Below are 17,945 nucleotides of genomic sequence, written 5' to 3' on the forward strand. Positions count from 1 at the left end.
AGAGGGACCCCTGGTGGTGAGGCGGTTGCACAGCAGCCACAGCCGTAACAGTACCCCCCCCTCAAGGCCTCCCCCTCCTCCAGGGTCCCATTTTAGCAGGGGGTACTCAATAATAAAGTCAGACCCCTCCGGGGGCGATGCGGCAGGTTCAACTCCTTTCTGAGGCAGCAAGGCAGTCCATAACCCCTCCTGGGGTGATAAGGCAGACACAACCCCAACCTGGGGCAGCAAAATCATCCATAACCCCTCCTGGGACAAGGCGGCAGAGTTAGACCTCTTCTGGGGCAAGGTGGCAGGTTCCATTCCTTCCTGAGGCAACAAAACAGTCCATAACCCCTCTTGAGACGACAAGGCAGGTGCTAACCCCTCCTGTGACGACAGCAGGGACGGTCCGGACCCTTCCAGGGTCGGCATCAGGGCCAGCACAGACTCCTCCCGAGTCGGCAGCTGAATCGGTACAGCAGGCTCAGATGGTTGAATAACAAAGTCTGTTGGCAGGACCGGTTCGGACCCCTCCGGGGACTGCAACAGGGCCGGTTTGGACCCCTCCGGGGACTGCAACAGGGCCAGTTCAGTAGGCTCGGATGGCTGAGTCAGAAAGTCTGTCAGTAGGACCGGTTCGGACCCCTCCGGGGACGGCAGCAGGGCCGGTTCGAGCCCCTCCGGGGGCGGAAGCAGGACCGGTTCAGACCCCTCCAGGGGCAGCAGCAAAACCGGTTCGGACCCCTCCGAGGACGGCAGCAAGGCCGGTTCGAGCCCCTCCGGGGGCGGAAGCAGGACCGGTTCAGACCCCTCCAGGGGCAGCAGCAAAACCGGTTCGGACCCCTCCGAGGACGGCAGCAAGGCCGGTTCGAGCCCCTCCGGGGGCGGAAGCAGGACCGGTTCAGACCCCTCCAGGGGCAGCAGCAAAACCGGTTCAGCAGTTTCAGACGGCTGAGAGACACAGTCTGTCAGTAGGGCCGGTTCAGATCCTTCCGGGGCCAGCAGCAGGACCGATTCGAGCCCCTCCGGGGGTGAAGCAGCGGGCTTGGACTCCACTCGAGGCGATGAAGCAGGCTCGAACACCTCTCCGGGCGTTGTAGCAGGTTCGGACCCCTCTCGGGGCGATGAAGCAGGCTCGGCGCCTTCTCGGGGCGATGAAGCAGGCTCGGCGCCTTCTCGGGGCGATGAAGCAGGCTCGAACACCTCTCCGGGCGTTGTAGCAGGTTCGGACCCCTCTCGGGGCGATGAAGCAGGCTTGGCCCCCTCTTGGGGTGAGACAGCAGGCTTGGATCCCTCTTGGGGCGATGAAACAGGTTCAGGCCCCTCTCGGGGTGATGAAACAGGCTTGGACCCCTCGCGGGGTGATGAAACAGGCTTGGACCCCTCGCGGGGAGATGCAGCAGAGTTGGGCCCCTCTTGGGGTGATGAAACAGGTTCAGGCCCCTCTCGGGGTGATGCAGCACGCTTGGAAGGCAGAGCAACAAGGTTAGAATTAAGGCGCAGGGAGGACAAAGATTGTACTGCCGTGGGCTTGATACTTTGAGCCAGAAGCTCCTGCTTTTGTTTCTGGAGGAGCTGCTTAGAGAGGGCACAGGCAGTTCTAGGACGTCTAGGGAAGGTGCTCGTTAGTGTCTTAAGTGCAGCTGTGGGAAGCAGAGCTCTGCTAGAGTTAATTACTTCTCTCAGCTTTCGTTTCTGAGGCTCTAGCGTGGAAGTTATAGAAGGCTTCTTAACCTGGTGAGTTCTAAGATTTTCAGAATTAATACTTGTTTCCTGGTAGCAAGTTTTTTCAAAAGTGTCCAGAGATGAAGTGCTAGAATGCTTAATCCACAAACTGCTACATGAAATAATGTTGCTAACTGGGCCAGAAGCTGAACGCCCGGTAGTAGAACTAGCTGAGCTTTTGGGAGAAACAGATGGCCCGTTAGCTTTGCAGCGGGGGCAGGGTTCGCCTGGAGGCAAAAGGCACGGAAGACATGAACATTTCCACCATCCTGGCTGTGGAGTAGAACAGTTTAAACACTCTTGATAAACAGAGACATTTCTCTTATTGCAGTTACTGCACAACCAGTGTTCCTGACCAGCAAGTTGACAGGCTAGACAGTTCTGATAGCTTAGGTAATTCAAGGTCTGACAGGAATTGCAGGTATAAAACTTTGAAGGAGGCATCTTGTAATAGGGAAAAAAAAAAAAGGTTGACTCACCGGTTTAGCACACAGAGCTATCTCTTCCCCTGGAAATTTATGGCTTCGGCATACTGTTACGCTTGGGCTGAGTTCAGGGGTAGTGAACACCACCCAAAGGGGTGGCTCCAGGTGGAGAGAGACAGGGATGGCTGGAAACCGTGGCTGGGTCAGGGCAGACAGCAAGAAGCAGTGTCTGGGTCTAGGCTGGGTCAGGGCAGGCGGCAGAGCAAGGCAGGTCAGAAGGCCCGTAGGCCACACACACGCAGACGGCCCGTAGGCCAGACACCGTGAGCGGGGCAAGGCAGGCCAGAAGGCCCGTAGGCCACACCCACACAGAAGGCCCGTAGGCCACACACCTGTAAGCGGGGCAAGGCAGGTCAGAAGGCCCGTAGGCCACACACACACACAGAAGGCCCGTAGGCCACACACCGTAAGCGGGGCAAGGCAGGTCAGTAGGCCCGTGGGCCACACACACACACAGAAGGCCCGTAGGCCACACACCGTAAGCGGGGCAAGGCAGGTCAGTAGGCCCGTGGGCCACACACACACACAGAAGGCCCGTAGGCCACACACCGTAAGCGGGGCAAGGCAGGTCAGTAGGCCCGTGGGCCACACACACACACAGAAGGCCCGTAGGCCACACACCGTAAGCGGGGCAAGGCAGGTCAGAAGGCCCGTAGGCCACACACACACACAGAAGGCCCGTAGGCCACACACCGTAAGCGGGGCAAGGCAGGTCAGTAGGCCCGTAGGCCACACACACACACAGAAGGCCCGTAGACCACACACCGTAAGCAGGGCAAGGCAGGTCAGTAGGCCCGTAGGCCACACACACACAGAAGGCCCGTAGGCCACACACAGTAAGCAGGGCAGAGAGCCCGTAGGCCAAACACACACAGACAATAGAGCAGAGGGCCCGTAGGACCGCATGCACAGTAAGCAAGGCAGGGCAGGGCAGAAGGTCCGAAGACCATACACAGCACAAGGTAGAAGGCCCGAAGGCCGCGCAGGGCAAGGCAAGACAAGACAAGGTAGAAGGCCCGAAGGCCGCGCAAGGCAAGGCAAGACAAGGTAGAAGGCCCGAAGGCCGCGCAAGGCAAGGCAAGACAAGGTAGAAGGCCCGAAGGCCGCGCAAGGCAAGGCAAGGCAAGACCGAAGGCCCGAAGGCCACCAAGACTAGGCTAGACAAGACAAGGTAGAAGGCCCGAAGGCCGCGCAAGGCAAGGCAAGACAGAAGGCCCGGAGGCCGCGCAAGGCAAGGCAAGACAGAAGGCCCGGAGGCCGCGCAAGGCAAGGCAAGACAGAAGGCCCAAAGGCCGCGCAAGGCAAGGCAAGACAGAAGGCCCGGAGGCCGCGCAAGGCAAGGCAAGACAGAAGGCCCGGAGGCCGCGCAAGGCAAGGCAAGACAGAAGGCCCAAAGGCAGGGCAAGGCAAGACAAGGTAGAAGGCCCGAAGGCCACGCAAGGCAGGCTAGAGCAGGGAGCCCAGGTGAGCTCGATGCCGAAGCCCCGAGGCAACTGTCAGGCAGGGTTATAAGGGCACACCCAGAGCATAAAGTGGACAGAGGAGATGGACTGGGCCTGTCAGGAAAGCCAGCTCTAGAGGGACCCCTGGTGGTGAGGCGGTTGCACAGCAGCCACAGCCGTAACAGCCTGCCTCCTAGTTATAATTTTGCATCTGACATAAGGGTTCCCACCTTTTGTAAGCAACTGGGCCTTTTGGATATATGGCGCGTTCTACATCCTGATTTGAGGGAGTACACTCACGTATCTAAGGCCCACAGCACCCTGTCTCGGATTGATTACATTCTCATTCCAGAGTCCCTATTTGCCCGGGTGGAAGGAGCAGAGATTGGGGAAATCATAGTGGCGGACCATGCGCCGATCTGGGTGGAGTTTTGGCTCTCGGATCGTGGTAAAACCCCGAGAATTTGGAGATTTCCTGGGAATCTAATTGATGATAAACTCTTTCATCAGTATTTACGGCAAAAATGGGAAGAGTATGCGGAGAATAATAACCCCCATAGGGAGGACCCAGTACTGTTCTGGGAGACCAGTAAAGTAGTTCTCAGAGGGGATATTATCGCCTATTCCATTGCTCAGAGGAAACGGTTAAATGCAGATATTCTCAGACTTGAAGCTCAGCTTTCCCTGGCAAAGAAGGCGCTGGCGGAGTCTCCCTCTCCTCAGCATAGAGAATCTTACAGGGCATGCTTGGCGGCCGTGAATAGCCACCTGCATTTGAGAGCCCAGAGATCTTTAAAATTTTCTGAGCATCATTTTTTCAGATATGGGGGAAAATCTGGGAAACTGTTGGCTCGATTAGTTGCTATCCGCAGGAAGAAAACCTTTATTGGTGGCCTAAAAACGTCAGGGGGTAAGTTGGTTACAAAGAGCCCGGAAATATGTGAAGTTCTGCGCCAATTTTACGAAAATTTGTATAAAGAAGATAGATTGGGAGGGCTGGCGGAGGAAGAGGAGTTTTTTCAGGGCCTCCATTTACCACAGGTGTCCACAGCACAACGATCCCTTCTTAGTCGCCCTATTACGGCGGGGGAGCTTAAAGGCGTTATTAAAACCAGTAAAACTCGTAAATCCCCAGGTCCAGATGGATTAACGACAGAATATTATAAGATTTTGGGTCCCTGTCTCTTAGGCCCTCTGACTGCCTTCTTCAACTGTGCCTGGGAGCAGCGCCAATTTCCTACACATTTTACAGATGCCCACATAGTGGTGCTACCTAAACCTGGGAAAGACCCTTTACAGGCTGCCTCCTTTCGTCCCATATCATTACTAAACTGCGATCTTAAGCTCTATGCAAGAATACTTGCTCTACGCATGAATTCCATCTTACCCCAGATAATCTCCAGCAATCAGGCGGGGTTTGTAAGCGGAAGGAACGCTGGGGCTCATGTTATTAGGTTAATTTCTGCGATTGAAGCGGCTCATAGCTCCCACGTTGAATCCCTGGTAGTTGGCTTTGACTCGGAGAAAGCCTTTGACCGAGTGTCATGGGAGTATATGTTCTCCGTAATGCAGCGTTTTGGGTTTCCCCCCACCTTTATTCAGGCTATTTCTATCTTGTATTTAAATCCAGTCTCATATATCAGGGCCAATGATATGCTCTCACAGGCAGTTCCTATTAGGAGGGGAGTCCGCCAGGGCTGCCCCTTATCTCCGGTTCTGTATATTTTGGCTTTGGACCCACTGCTGCGAAAGCTAGTAGAATCCCCGCTTATTCAAGGGTTTATGTACAAGCAAGGCCAATTTAAGGTTGCCGCCTTTGCAGACGACATGCTAGTTTTTCTGACAAACCCTGTGGTTTCCTTACCATTGGTATTAAAAATCCAAACTGAGTTTGGGCGTTTTGCAGGGCTCAAAATCAACACTGATAAGTCTGAGGCACTTGATGTCCTTGGTACCCTGCAGATAAATTGGCCAGGTAGCTTTCCGTTGCGATGGGTCCAATCAGCTCTTAAATACTTAGGGGTTTATGTACCGGCTAAGCTTTGCCACCTTTATGACTTAAATATCACTCCTCTCAAACGAAAAATGCTCAAACGTCTGGACTTGTGGAGGGCTCTACCACTCTCTGTATCAGGGAAAATCCTGTTGCTACAAATGATGGAGATTTCTAGGTGGTTGTACCTGTTTCACATGCTTCCTGTATGGCTAAAAAAAGCGGATATTTTGGAAATCAACAAGGGGATTAGCCGATTCTTGTGGAGTGGCAAACGAGCTCGAATCCCCTTGAAGACTTTAATGCTGTCTAAACTGGAAGGCGGACTTAACTGTCCAGATCTTGAACGTTATAACCAAGCCAGCCTCCTTCAACACATCCGGGATTGGATTCTGGGTACAGCGTTTCACTCTCCTATGGATTTATACCACCACTGGTTGGCACCGTATGCGCCAGGGGCAGTACTACATCTTGAAGATTGCTACCTGCCTAATTACATTGCTAGAAGTGTGGTCGTACGTCCCTTTCGCCAGATGTGGCGTCTTCTTTGTCGCATATTCTCTTTGCAAATATCATCTACGGCATACCTGCCTATACGAGGATACTCAAAGTTCTCTCCTGGAATGACGCAACCCTTATTTAAAGTATGGGCTGACAGGGGTGTGAAATATATGTTCCAACTTCTCCGGGAGAACACTAGTCCACCTCAGCTTTTTAGCTTTCAGGAACTTCAAGATAGATATCAACTCCCAACGGTCGGTTTCTATGGTTACCTACAACTGAGACATTTTCTAATGGAGGAACTTAAGGCCAACCCCTCCTTTGCTCTCTGTAAGAACCTGGGTATTCTCCTTTCGGGAGAGGATGGCAAAAGGCAGAAGTGTTCCCAATATTATTTGGCTCTGCGGCAATTGGCTGGTCTTTCCGCCCTGCATTGTGTAGCGCTCAAGTGGAATCGCCTGCTTCCCACGGAAGTAACGGCACAGGACATAAAAAGCTGCTTTCAAAAAATTCCTGCTCTAGTCGAAAATGTACCCTTGCGGGAGAAGCTGTATAAGATTTTACATCAGGCGTACTATTCCCAGCTCCAGGTCTTCCATATGGGACTTACTTCTGACCGCCAATGCACGCGATGTAGCTACCATACCCCGGATTTTTACCATGGGGTCTGGTCTTGTACTGTGGTGCGGGAGTTGTGGAGGTCTCTCCAGGGTTTGACGAGGAAGATGTGGGGCCGGACAATCCCATTGGACCCAGCACTGTGGCTTTTGGGTGTGACAGGCTTGGCAGGAGCTGAACTTACTATTAAGCAACTCCATATACTCGACAAATTCTCTCTTATCGCTAAAGCTACTATCCTGGCCCAATGGACAGCGCAGAAACCACAATTTGTACCCATTTGGAGAACAAAAATCCTCTGGCTCTTGCATATGGAATTATTGACAGCAAAACAAAAATCTGTCAAGCAATATGCTGGCACTTGGACTTTATGGATAGATTATATTGCCCTACTTCCTGCGGACACCACTAACCTTCTTCCCAGCAAGCCTAAGGATTCCGGACTACTGGACCACTGCTTGTGAGTGGACAGTGGGTCATCAATTTCAGCATCCCTTTCAGTTTCCCTGTCAGCGTCTCTTTTCGTCTCAGCTTGACCGAATTTGGATATCACCTAACGAATTGGGATTTCACTTTATAGACTTAGTATCTATTGCTGGGTGACTTACCTGGTTTCACTGACTGGTCGTATTCCTCTGAGTACAGACCAGTAAAGTACTGTTCCTTTGTTCTCCAATCATTGGTGATGTCAGACATGTTAATCATTGTTATTTAGGTTGCTCAGGTTCCGCATGTTGGTTATTTGGATCTATGGCACCTCGCAATACCAGTTTGGGGGGGGAGGGAGGGTTGGGGGTTTCGAGGGGGGGAGGAGACAAAACATCAGGGGGGGTCCCCCTTGACAGGCTGATAGACTTGCTTGCATTCTTGATTTATAATATACACCTGTTGGGGGTCCCCTGCTGGGAAAAATGTGCAGTATGTACCTGTTGTTGTGCCCATTCGGGCATTCTCTAGCAAGGTGTCACACGAATGCGTTTCTGTCCTACGAGTATGTATGTCTAGTTCTGCACCCAAGAAATTCAGATCCATCTGTTTTGGCTTCTATTGTTGTACACTGACCATCTGTTGGGGGGCGTTTACAATGTATGCTATGGTATTGGTTTCTGAATATTGTTTCTTTCTTTCCGCCTGAATGTGGGCCTGGTTCGCTGTATTGCTGCTGTTAATAAAGATTATATACACAAAAAAAAAAAGAGGATGGAACAGCTCCCCTATGAGGAAAGACTGAAGAGGTTAAGGCTGTTCAGCTTGGAAAAGAGACGGCTGAGGGGGGATATGATAGAGGACTTTAAGATCATGAGAGGTCTTGAACGAGCAGATGTGAATCGGTTATTTACACTTTTGAATAATAGAAGGACTAGGGAGAATTCCATGAAGTTAGCAAGTAGCACATTTAAGACTAATCGGAGAAAATTCTTTTTCACTCAACGCACAATAAAGCTCTGGAATTTGTTGCCAGAGGATGTGGCTAGTGCAGTTAGTGTAGCTGGGTTCAAAAAAGGTTTGGATAAGTTCTTGGAGGAGAAGTCCATTAATGGCTATTAATCAAATTTACTTAGGGAATAGCCACTGCTATTAATTGCATCAGAAACATGAGATCTTCTTAGTGTTTGGGTAATTGCTAGGTTCTTGTGGCCTGTTTTGGCCTCTGTTGTAAACAGGATGCTGGGCTTGATGGACCCTTGGTCTGACCCAGCATAGCAATTTCTTATGTTCTTATGAATCAGAAATCCTGGAAACAAATCTAACCTGCGGGGAAACAAAGGTCTGGCATATTAATTTATATTGCAACTCTCGAAAGTACATATTTGTAGATGAGCTGGATATCTGACCAAACCCCACGTGAATGAGTGCCGGGGTCAAGGTGAACACCCAGTCTTTGTTCCACCAGTCAGCTATAATCGAACAGGCTTTCCAGGACCCCCATCTGTCGCAACCCTCTATAATAGGTTGACAAAGAGGGGGATCTCGGAGCCTCCAGTAATAATAAAGCATTAAATACATTGAAGACATTGGGGGCTACAAGAAGCCTGTGGTAAGGATAATACATGTCTTACCTGTAAATAGGGAAAAACCTGAGATTTGGGCAGCCCATATATATCTATCAGTTCTTGAAAGGGAAGAATTTTCCCATCCCCATCCAAAAGGTGCCCTAGCTGACAGAAACCTCATCCCTTCCACAATCTAAAAGCTCCAGACTGTAGGCCTGGGGCAAACGCATAGTTTCCCCTAATTGGCAAGAGATAGGAACAAAGATTGGGGATACCCAGCTTTTTAATGACTTGCGTCCAGGTCTTGCGGAGAGGGTCAAGTAAAACTTGACGTTGCAATGAGGGCGGCAGCGCGGAGGTGGGGGCCTGCAACACGTAGCACAAATGTAGCGGAGCCACCATTGCCTTTTCTGCTTCAGTGTCAACAAAGGTAGAGCTACCCAGTATCCAGTCCCTGATAATCCGGAGATTACTGGCCAAATTATACTGACCCATGTCTGGGACCCCCAAGACTCCCCAACCCAAACGACTCCGCAACCATTCCAGGGGTATTTGTGGTTTCTTCCCTTGAAAGAAGAAAATGTGCATTGAGCGGTTCAGAGTCTTTAGGTCCCTCGGAATAATGCGAAGAAGTAAATTCTGCATCAGATACAACCATTTCGGAAGAAAAATCATCTTAAACAAATTTACTCGGCCTCCCAAGGAAAGTGGCAAATTGTGCCACGCTCTCAACTTACTTTGTGAATGCTGCAGGACTGGACCCACGTTTAAGGCATAGAGTTGTGTCAGATTCGTAGTTAATTGGACTCCTAAATATCAAAATGACCCATCCACCCACCCCGGAGAGGGAACTGATCAGCCCAACGTTCTTTTAAGGCATCTGGGAAGGCAAGGCCTCAGATTTGTCACGATTGAGCCGGAGGCCGGAGAAGTCCCCATATTCCTGAATTATGTCCAAGTTTGAAAGAGAATGTTGGGGTTTTGTCAAAAAGACCAAAATATCATCGGCAAATGCCGCATATTTAAATATAGAATCTCCAAATTTAACCCCCACTATGGGTTTGGAAGTCAGGATGATACGAAGTAGTGGCTCCAGGGTCAGCAAGAAGGGCAAAGGCGACAAAGGACAGCCCTGCCAAGTACCTCAGCGTATTGGGAATGGACTTGAGAGTGTTCTATTCACAGTGATAACCGCTGTAAGGTTGTTGAGAGAACTCTTATGGCATCATGAAAGAATCCCTCCAGTCCGATATCCGCCAGGCATTGAAATAGATAATCCCACTTGACACTGTCAAACGCCTTCTCAGCATCAAAACTAATTACTAAAAAGGGCTCTTCTGTTCTAGTGCAGAGTGCTATAACGTGAAGCATTTTAGGAATATTGGTGGAAGCATAGCGCCTACCCACGACCCCTACTTGTCCCGGGGCTACCAGTGAGGGTAAGATTGTGGCCAACCAATCCGCCAATATTTTTGCCATGAGTTTTTGATCAAAATTTAACAATGAGATAGGACGATACGAAGTCGGAGACAATGGGTCTTTCCCTGGCTTAGGTATGATACGGACTTATTTTAAGAGTGGGATGACTCTGAAGAAGCCTTTTTTGCCTCTGAAACAGATTTTTTTTTTTTTAAGAGTGCGATGGCTTAGAGGAGTTACAAGTCCCCATTCTGCTGCAGGCTGATCAAACTCCCTCGGGGCTGCTGACAATCGAGTCAGATGAAAAACAACAGAAAAATGCTTAGTGTTCTAAGACCCAATGGAAAGCCTTATCTTTGTCAGCCAGTGAGACAATTTAATTACTAATAAGCCAGATTTTATGTCAGACTAAAACTTTACATCAAATGAGCATTTAAGGACGCTAAATAGGCTCCACTTGAATCCTCAAACAGAAGACAGGGGAACAGGCTCTGACTGAATGGCTCACTTCTCTGCAGGACAGATCCGTAGGAGCTTGGCCACAGTATGAATAGCAGCTGTATAAAAAGCAGTATAAAGGCTATTTTCTGGTAAATATCTCATTTAAAAATAATAAATCTTCAGGATGAGCTTGTCCAACTGTGCATCCAGTAGCTGGAGGCAGAGAACACTGGCTCTATTAGTTCTGTTTATGACAATGTCAGACTGATATCATAAAAAAAAAATTCCAACTCTGCCTCCAGTTGCTGAATAAAGGGATATAACCCACATGTCCTTGACTGGTGGTCAGAAGGATAAGTAAACAAATATCATACAAATACCTTGGATTTGATCTAGTAAATTCAAAGTCTTCATTTCCAATCATTTCCAGGTCAGATGGAGCTGACATGCTACGCAGGAAGACAGGCTGTCTGACAGCATGAGCTATCACCTTTGTTTCAGACACTGATTTACAAGCTGTAAGATTAAAGAAGGCCAAGGAAATATTTAATATCACTACACAATATGAGAAAGGTCTAAAATAAAGCCTCAATGACCATTTCTGAAATTTTACATGATATGATCTTTCAAATATAAGTATTTAGCTGATCTTAGTGAATACACTTGTGATATAGGATTACCACCTCCTTTCTACAGCATTTTTATTTTAACATTTCTGTGTACGGCGCTATATAAAATAATTCAGTTGTTCACAATGTCACTGCTCCAGATCATTTATAATATATATAGGATATTTTGTATCAAAATATTTTGTTTGGAACTTTTATATCAAGATCCATAAACTGTCATTATTTGTTGATTTACAGCATGAATGTTGCTTTTGTAAACCTTGTGATCTTTATTTGGGACGGTATATAAAATGTGTAAATTAAATAAATAACTAAATAAATAAAAGATGTGCATGTCAGCGAACACAGGTCAACAGGCAAAATATTTATGTTATTTAAGTCACTTCCAAAATCCATCTCCTACAATTACCTGCATTTTAATACAGTATATTCTCCAGAAGATTTTTACAAAATTCTTAAATAGTAGTCCTCCTCCCCATACACTTAAATCCATTTCTAACAACCTATGTTTTTGATGTCTGAATGTGAAGCAACTTCCTTAAAGTCATGCAAGGACTAGATAAGAACTGAAGCAAGGGCTCAAGGTCAGTGTCCTATACTGCTTATGCATGGCTACAGTGGGACTTTCGATATTTGCTTGATATGAGCATGTTTAGCAAATGGACAATAAAAGGAAAATTGAGAAATTTGGGACCAGGCAGTTTATTGAACTAATATGCACAACTCCTAATTCTGAAGCAGCCTATCAATTTAAAACAACCTAGTCAATTGGGATTCTTATCTGCAGGATCTTATGCATATTTTGTATTCTTAATAAAATAAAGGCGGTTCTCCATGAAGAAGCCCAACAAACAGCCACACAAGATGGGCAACGTCATTCTACAGCGCCAAATTGGGTCATTTTCTCTCAAAGCCCAGAAGATTCCAATTTTTGATATATGAGCACATGTGGCTCTTGCCACGCTAGTGTCCCTGCACACAAGTCTATGCAGTCTATTTGTTTTGCTCAGTGAATGGTCAGGAAATCATCTCTCACTCAGTGTCACTGCAAATTTTCAAAATGTCTTCAGATAAGGTGGGGGGGGGGGGGGGCAGTCCATTCAAAAAATATAGAGTTGTCCATTCTGGATTTACACTCTTTGCCCAAAACACCTTGGACCAGACCATGATTCCATTAAAATGTGGCCCCTGCGAATGTATGTCTCAGAGGCACTGATTTACCATGAACTCCAGCTAAAGACTAAAATATGAGCACCCAGGTCCATTGATGCAGAGTAAACTTGAAACTAAATTAAAGGTAGCTCCGATTCGAAAGCTTCCGGATATCAATGGAAGTACAACAACAGTACTGAGCTATTGAACATGAGACAAGGCTGTGCTTAAGAGGCACAATACTAAACTGTCGGCGTCGACTCTTTGCATCCATAAACTGTCTATGCTGAAAAGACATAGTGCAGACCCATTGGCACCAAAACACTGAAGCCATAAGGCTACAGTGCCAGAAATAATGCACAAAACTGTTAGCAGAACAGATGCCGAGATTTGCCAATACTGAGAATCATCATCAGCACAAGAACATTGGTGCCAACAATCATACAGAACTCAGAGCTGAAACCTAGGCACAAACGTGCTTACATCCTGCAAGATTCATCTCCATCACAAAACTCTTCCTCTGATTTCATTAAAGTAGGAAGAAGGCATACAACAAAAAAGAGAAAACATACATACAAATCAAATAGTAGGTATTCGCCTCCTACACTGGAGCCTTAGTCAAAGAAACTTGATAGTACAAGCGTCCTATCCGAGCAACCTATAAAAGAATGGCATGCCTCTGTACGGAAATTATAGGTGGACTTCAAACATATATATGAAGGAAATGCCTCCGCAACAGAAGTCTGCAATCCAAACATTCTAGAATAGTTGCCAAGAACATCAAGCAAAACACCCATCTGCCTCTTTTGAGAAAAGGAAGGAAAATACAATGGAAGAAATACATATCAGAAACAGCTTCTTATGTTCAGACAATTCATGTAGTTCTTATGACTCGGTATTAATATAATAAGTTGTGCCATCTCCAGATCCACCATCACACTCTGCACCAGAACAACTAAAGAGTTTACCACCACCAGAAGATTCCACATATCTAACCTTTCTTCACAAAATGTTGGAAATGATGTTGTTTAGCTTAGAAGAGGACCCAAAGGAAATAAGCAATTTATATGGGGTTCTCAGATTCATACAACTTCTGAAACAATACAAGGCACTACCAATGCATGACATTCTAATGAAGGTACAAAATAAACTATGGAAAACACCTTTCATTGGACCACTTGAAGCAAAAAAATATTGATGTAAAATACAGGATTCAAAAGTGTCCAGGACATGAACGAGTGCAACTCCCTCATGACTATCACTGATGCTAGAAAGCAAAAATAAAATGCCATGTATTTCTTTCCTCTTGTTGCTTAGCTTTATAGTAAGTGAATAGATTAAACAGGCCAAATGGTCTTTTTTTCTTCAATTATGTTTCTATGCAACACTTAAAAACAAATACTTGCTAATGGTAATGAAACATAAAAAAATCATTATTATACCTGGTGTCTCAGCAGGTGTACCAGATATACTCCTTGTAATGCCAGACTGGGCTGCGATAGTAACATGTAACAGCAGCTCTGCTCTGTTCATCAAACTTTTCACTAAAGTTTTTGTTTTGGCCATAGGATGGAAGGATTTCTGAGTGAGGGAATTCACTTCTTGAAAGAATCTCTCTCTGAAGGAAAAAAATATACAGGTTCTTAGGCATCAAACTGATATTTAATGAGTAATACATTATTTTGCAGTTTTACTAATGTGCACTTAGATAACCGGAGAACAGGGGCTGGAGCAATACAAGAGAAATGAGACAGGTTTGGGATCAACTTTAGATCTCTTCTGGCTAGTTTTTTTTTGTTTGTTTTTTTTTTAAAGAAATAGAGTCCCTAGAAATCTTTAAAACTTTCCCTTTATAAACTTAGCATGGATAACACACAGTTCATCTTTTTTCAATTGGCTTTTCAGCCTCAGTAATGAAAAGGAATCTCCATGCTCAAAGGAAACTGTGTAACTTACTAATGTATTTCCTTCAAAACTATAACCATATGGACAGGTTCATTATTTCTTGTGGGGGTTGGAGATGGAAAAGGAGATCAAAATAATCCATGCATTAAATTCCCAAAAGGAAAAATTATCTATTGCAAATTATTTTTCATGCATTATAATGCATTATTTTCATGAATTATAAACCCCAAATATTATACATTGTCACTACAACTTGCTGCAGCAGCAAGTGCTTTTGACAGTCATACAGTTTTTGTAAATAGATTATGTAATATAGTTGCTATCTCAACAAAGTTTTAAGTTTGCTGTATCCTTCCCTGCTATTACTCTCGCTTGGTCCCTTAGACCGTTCCGCATTCTCACCCCGTTCCTTACGATTCCCTTGTTAATTGTAACTTTATCCTTCCTTTCTCCCTACTAGTTTTTTGGCTCTCCAGTTGTATGTGAACCAATGTGATATTCATTTGAATGTTGGTATATAAAAGTTATAAATAAATTTATTTATTTATTTATTTATATCACTAGAAATTACTCCAACAAGTAGCATGACCCCAAGATGACAAACTCTTCTTTATAGAAGTGGTAGCGAGTCACTTGCATAACTTTGCTTTGTACATCTGGAAATATGGAGGTTCCTTGAGCTATGCACTCTTATTTCTCTTTTGAAGCGAACAGACTACTGAGGAATGATTTCTCGCCTCTTCAGTCTATTCTCTTATTCCTGGGAAATACCTTCCATAATTCTGAAATGCCTCTGCCTCTCCAGGACTGTATAAGATATTAAAAGATGAATGATGTTATTGCTCTTTTCATAAGGGAGAGGACATACTAAATAAAAACCTCCTGGATTGAGGTTGACTATTGCACACACTAATAGCTTGGGTCTACCATAGCACAATGTCAAATGTTATACAAACTGCTTTAAAGTTGTTTGCCCAAGATATTTTAATGCTACCTACCTCAAAGATAGAACCATATTCTCTGGGTCACATCCATCATAAGGAACTTCCTTCATAGAACATAAAAGCTCCAATTCTTTAATTTTACTCTAAATAAGAAATGGTTCAGAAAGAGAAATGATGCTGTTGCATCCAATTTGTTCTTTGAATTGATTAAATCATTCATATCACTCTGCTGCTATTACAATTGCATCTTTTGAATACATAAATAATTCAAAGATCAGTGCTACTAAGGCATTGCTTTTCAGGATATACCGAATATTCTAAAGAAAACTGGTATACCAAGCACAATTAATACTAGGTATTACACTGTTTAGGATACCAATTAAACACAGTACAGGGACATGTACAAGAACATCAATTTGCTTAATGAGGGTAATTTTCAAAAGTGTGCATAACTCAGCACATTCACACATAAGGTGAAATTACTTCTTACCTGGTAATTTCCTTTCCTTGAGTCCAGTCAGATCAGTCCAGATGAATGAGTTATGCTCATCGACCAGCAGATGGAGGCAGAGATCAACAGGTTTGCTGATGTCACCCCTTATATGCATCTGTGTTGACCTCAGCCTGACAGTATTTTCTGTAACAAGCTAACTGTGGACAATAACATTCCAAACCAATCAACATTAATTATTTATTCATTCACTTTTCCTTTTCATTTTTTTAATTTAATGCAAACGTAAACTGCCAGCAAACGTCCAGAAGAATAAGGAAGTAAGAGAATCAAAAGATTTATTATCAAATGTGAAAACACTCAACTGCGTACAGGCAGAAATTCGTAGTTCTGAATAACATTTCAAATTAAGATTGAAGAGAAACCCAAGTTGGCAATACAAAGAGAGTTCTGGGCGGGTCTGACTGGACTCAAGGAAAGGAAATGATCAGGTAAGAAATAATTTAACCTTCTTCATCCAGTCAGAGCAGTCCAAACAATGGGATGTACCCAAGCTACTTCTGAATAGGGCAAGATGCTGCCAAGGACACTCACAACACTCAGAGGCAAAGGAGGTCTCTTCTCAGAAAGTTTTAAGACCAAGTCGCTACCTTACAATCTGCAAGATGACACCAACCTCAGACCTGCCCAAAATGTAGCCTGAGCTGTTGTGTAATGAAACACCACCTGATGGCAAGGGATAACCAAAATCTATGTAGGCCTAGCATTAACCACTTTAATCCAACTCACTGATATAACTTTAGGCACTGCCTCACCTTTCCACACTTCACTACATAACACAAAAGATGACTGGACCTCCTGAAAGCATTAGTGAACTTGAGAAAAACTCAAAAGAAGCATCCTCATAACTAAAATATGAAGCAGTCTATACATAGTGAAGTCTGCTCAAGTACCAAATGAAAGCACACAAGTCACCTGATTCAAATGAAAGGTTGAGGCCACCTTTGGCAAAAACAAAGAAATCTTGCAAAACTTGACCATATCCATAGAAACCAATAAAAAGGTTCTTCACCAGAAAGCTTGTTACTCCAAAAGTCTCTGAGCTGAGCAATAGCCACTAGCAAGAACACAGATTACTATGTAAGCAACTTCAGAGAAAAAACACTAACAGAATCAAATTGCAATCCTTCCAAAAAGACAAATCAGATTCAGGCCCCAAGATAAAACAGGAACCCTCAGCGGAGGCTTAATATGCTTGAGTCATCTGAATGAGAAGACAAGAGTCCACCCAATACATGTCCCCTGTAGCAAGGCATAGCAACAACCTGCATCTTCAAGAATTAGAAGCCAAACCCTTGGTACACCTTCCCATAACAAATCCAGAAGTACCGACATTGAGGCTTTGCTAGGAGAACATTACTTACAGATGCACCAATTCTCAACAACTCTCCCAGTTGTACAGAAGCATTTAGAAGGATAGCCATCACAGCATGAGAATAGCCATTCTTACTAATTGTGCCCTCCCAAGGGCTAATTCATAAGACAAAATCCATTTGCATCTCCAGGTAGAACCGGATCATCCCTGAGGGATGGACATCTCAAGGTTTTCCATAGCTCAACCATACAAAGTCCTCATACCAAGGATACTTGGCAAATCTGGAGCCATTAGAATTACCAGATCTGGACAAGCTGAGATTCTTGGAAGGTCTTCCCCTATCAAGGAGGAAGCTGTTCAGGACTGCTCGTTGCCAGCTAGATTTAAACCAAGCCTTGATTCTGGATGACAGATTACTCTCTTCTGGCTGAAAAAAAACAATTTTGTACCTCCACATTCTTGATGGACATCCTAAGATCCATCATTTGAAATGCCTATATGATCACAATTTAACTGAAGGCTATTTGAGACAAGAACCAGCACCCTGGGGTGACCCCATTGAAAAATTGAAGTAAACTGCTCATATCTTATCTACACCTAAGACTACAGCACCTGCTATAAAGGAAAATTGGTTCTTACCTGCTAATTTTTGTTCCTGTAGTACTACGGATCAGTCCAGACAGCTGGGTTATGACTCCCTTCCAGCAGGTGGAGTCAGAGAACAAACTGAAAAGGCACCCCCTGATAACCCAGTGTGCCATCTGCGGTCCCTCAGTATAATGAATATCCAAAGCAGAAAGAAAACTCAACTTAACCAATGAACAATTTAACAGCCAATGACTGGACCAAAAACTAATAACAAATGGTCCCAACGGGCAGAACTATGTAG

The 17,945-nt window shown here is 45.3% G+C and overlaps 1 protein-coding gene across 6 annotated transcripts in view; it reads right to left on the reverse strand.

The window, feature by feature from the left end:
• Positions 1–17,945, reverse strand: part of HECTD4 (HECT domain E3 ubiquitin protein ligase 4) — a 541,903-nt gene that overhangs the window by 295,787 nt on the left and 228,171 nt on the right. For all 6 annotated transcript variants that reach the window (XM_029571656.1, XM_029571654.1, XM_029571657.1 and 3 more), the window contains 3 exons: positions 15,285–15,373; positions 13,824–13,999; positions 10,981–11,116 (listed from right to left, as the gene is read on the reverse strand). In XM_029571656.1, the coding sequence (XP_029427516.1) occupies positions 10,981–11,116; positions 13,824–13,999; positions 15,285–15,373 (401 nt within the window). The remainder of the gene's footprint in view (positions 1–10,980; positions 11,117–13,823; positions 14,000–15,284; positions 15,374–17,945) is intronic.

This window comes from Rhinatrema bivittatum, chromosome 11 (genome assembly GCF_901001135.1).
Source record: "Rhinatrema bivittatum chromosome 11, aRhiBiv1.1, whole genome shotgun sequence".
NCBI classification, from domain to species: Eukaryota; Metazoa; Chordata; class Amphibia; order Gymnophiona; family Rhinatrematidae; genus Rhinatrema; species Rhinatrema bivittatum.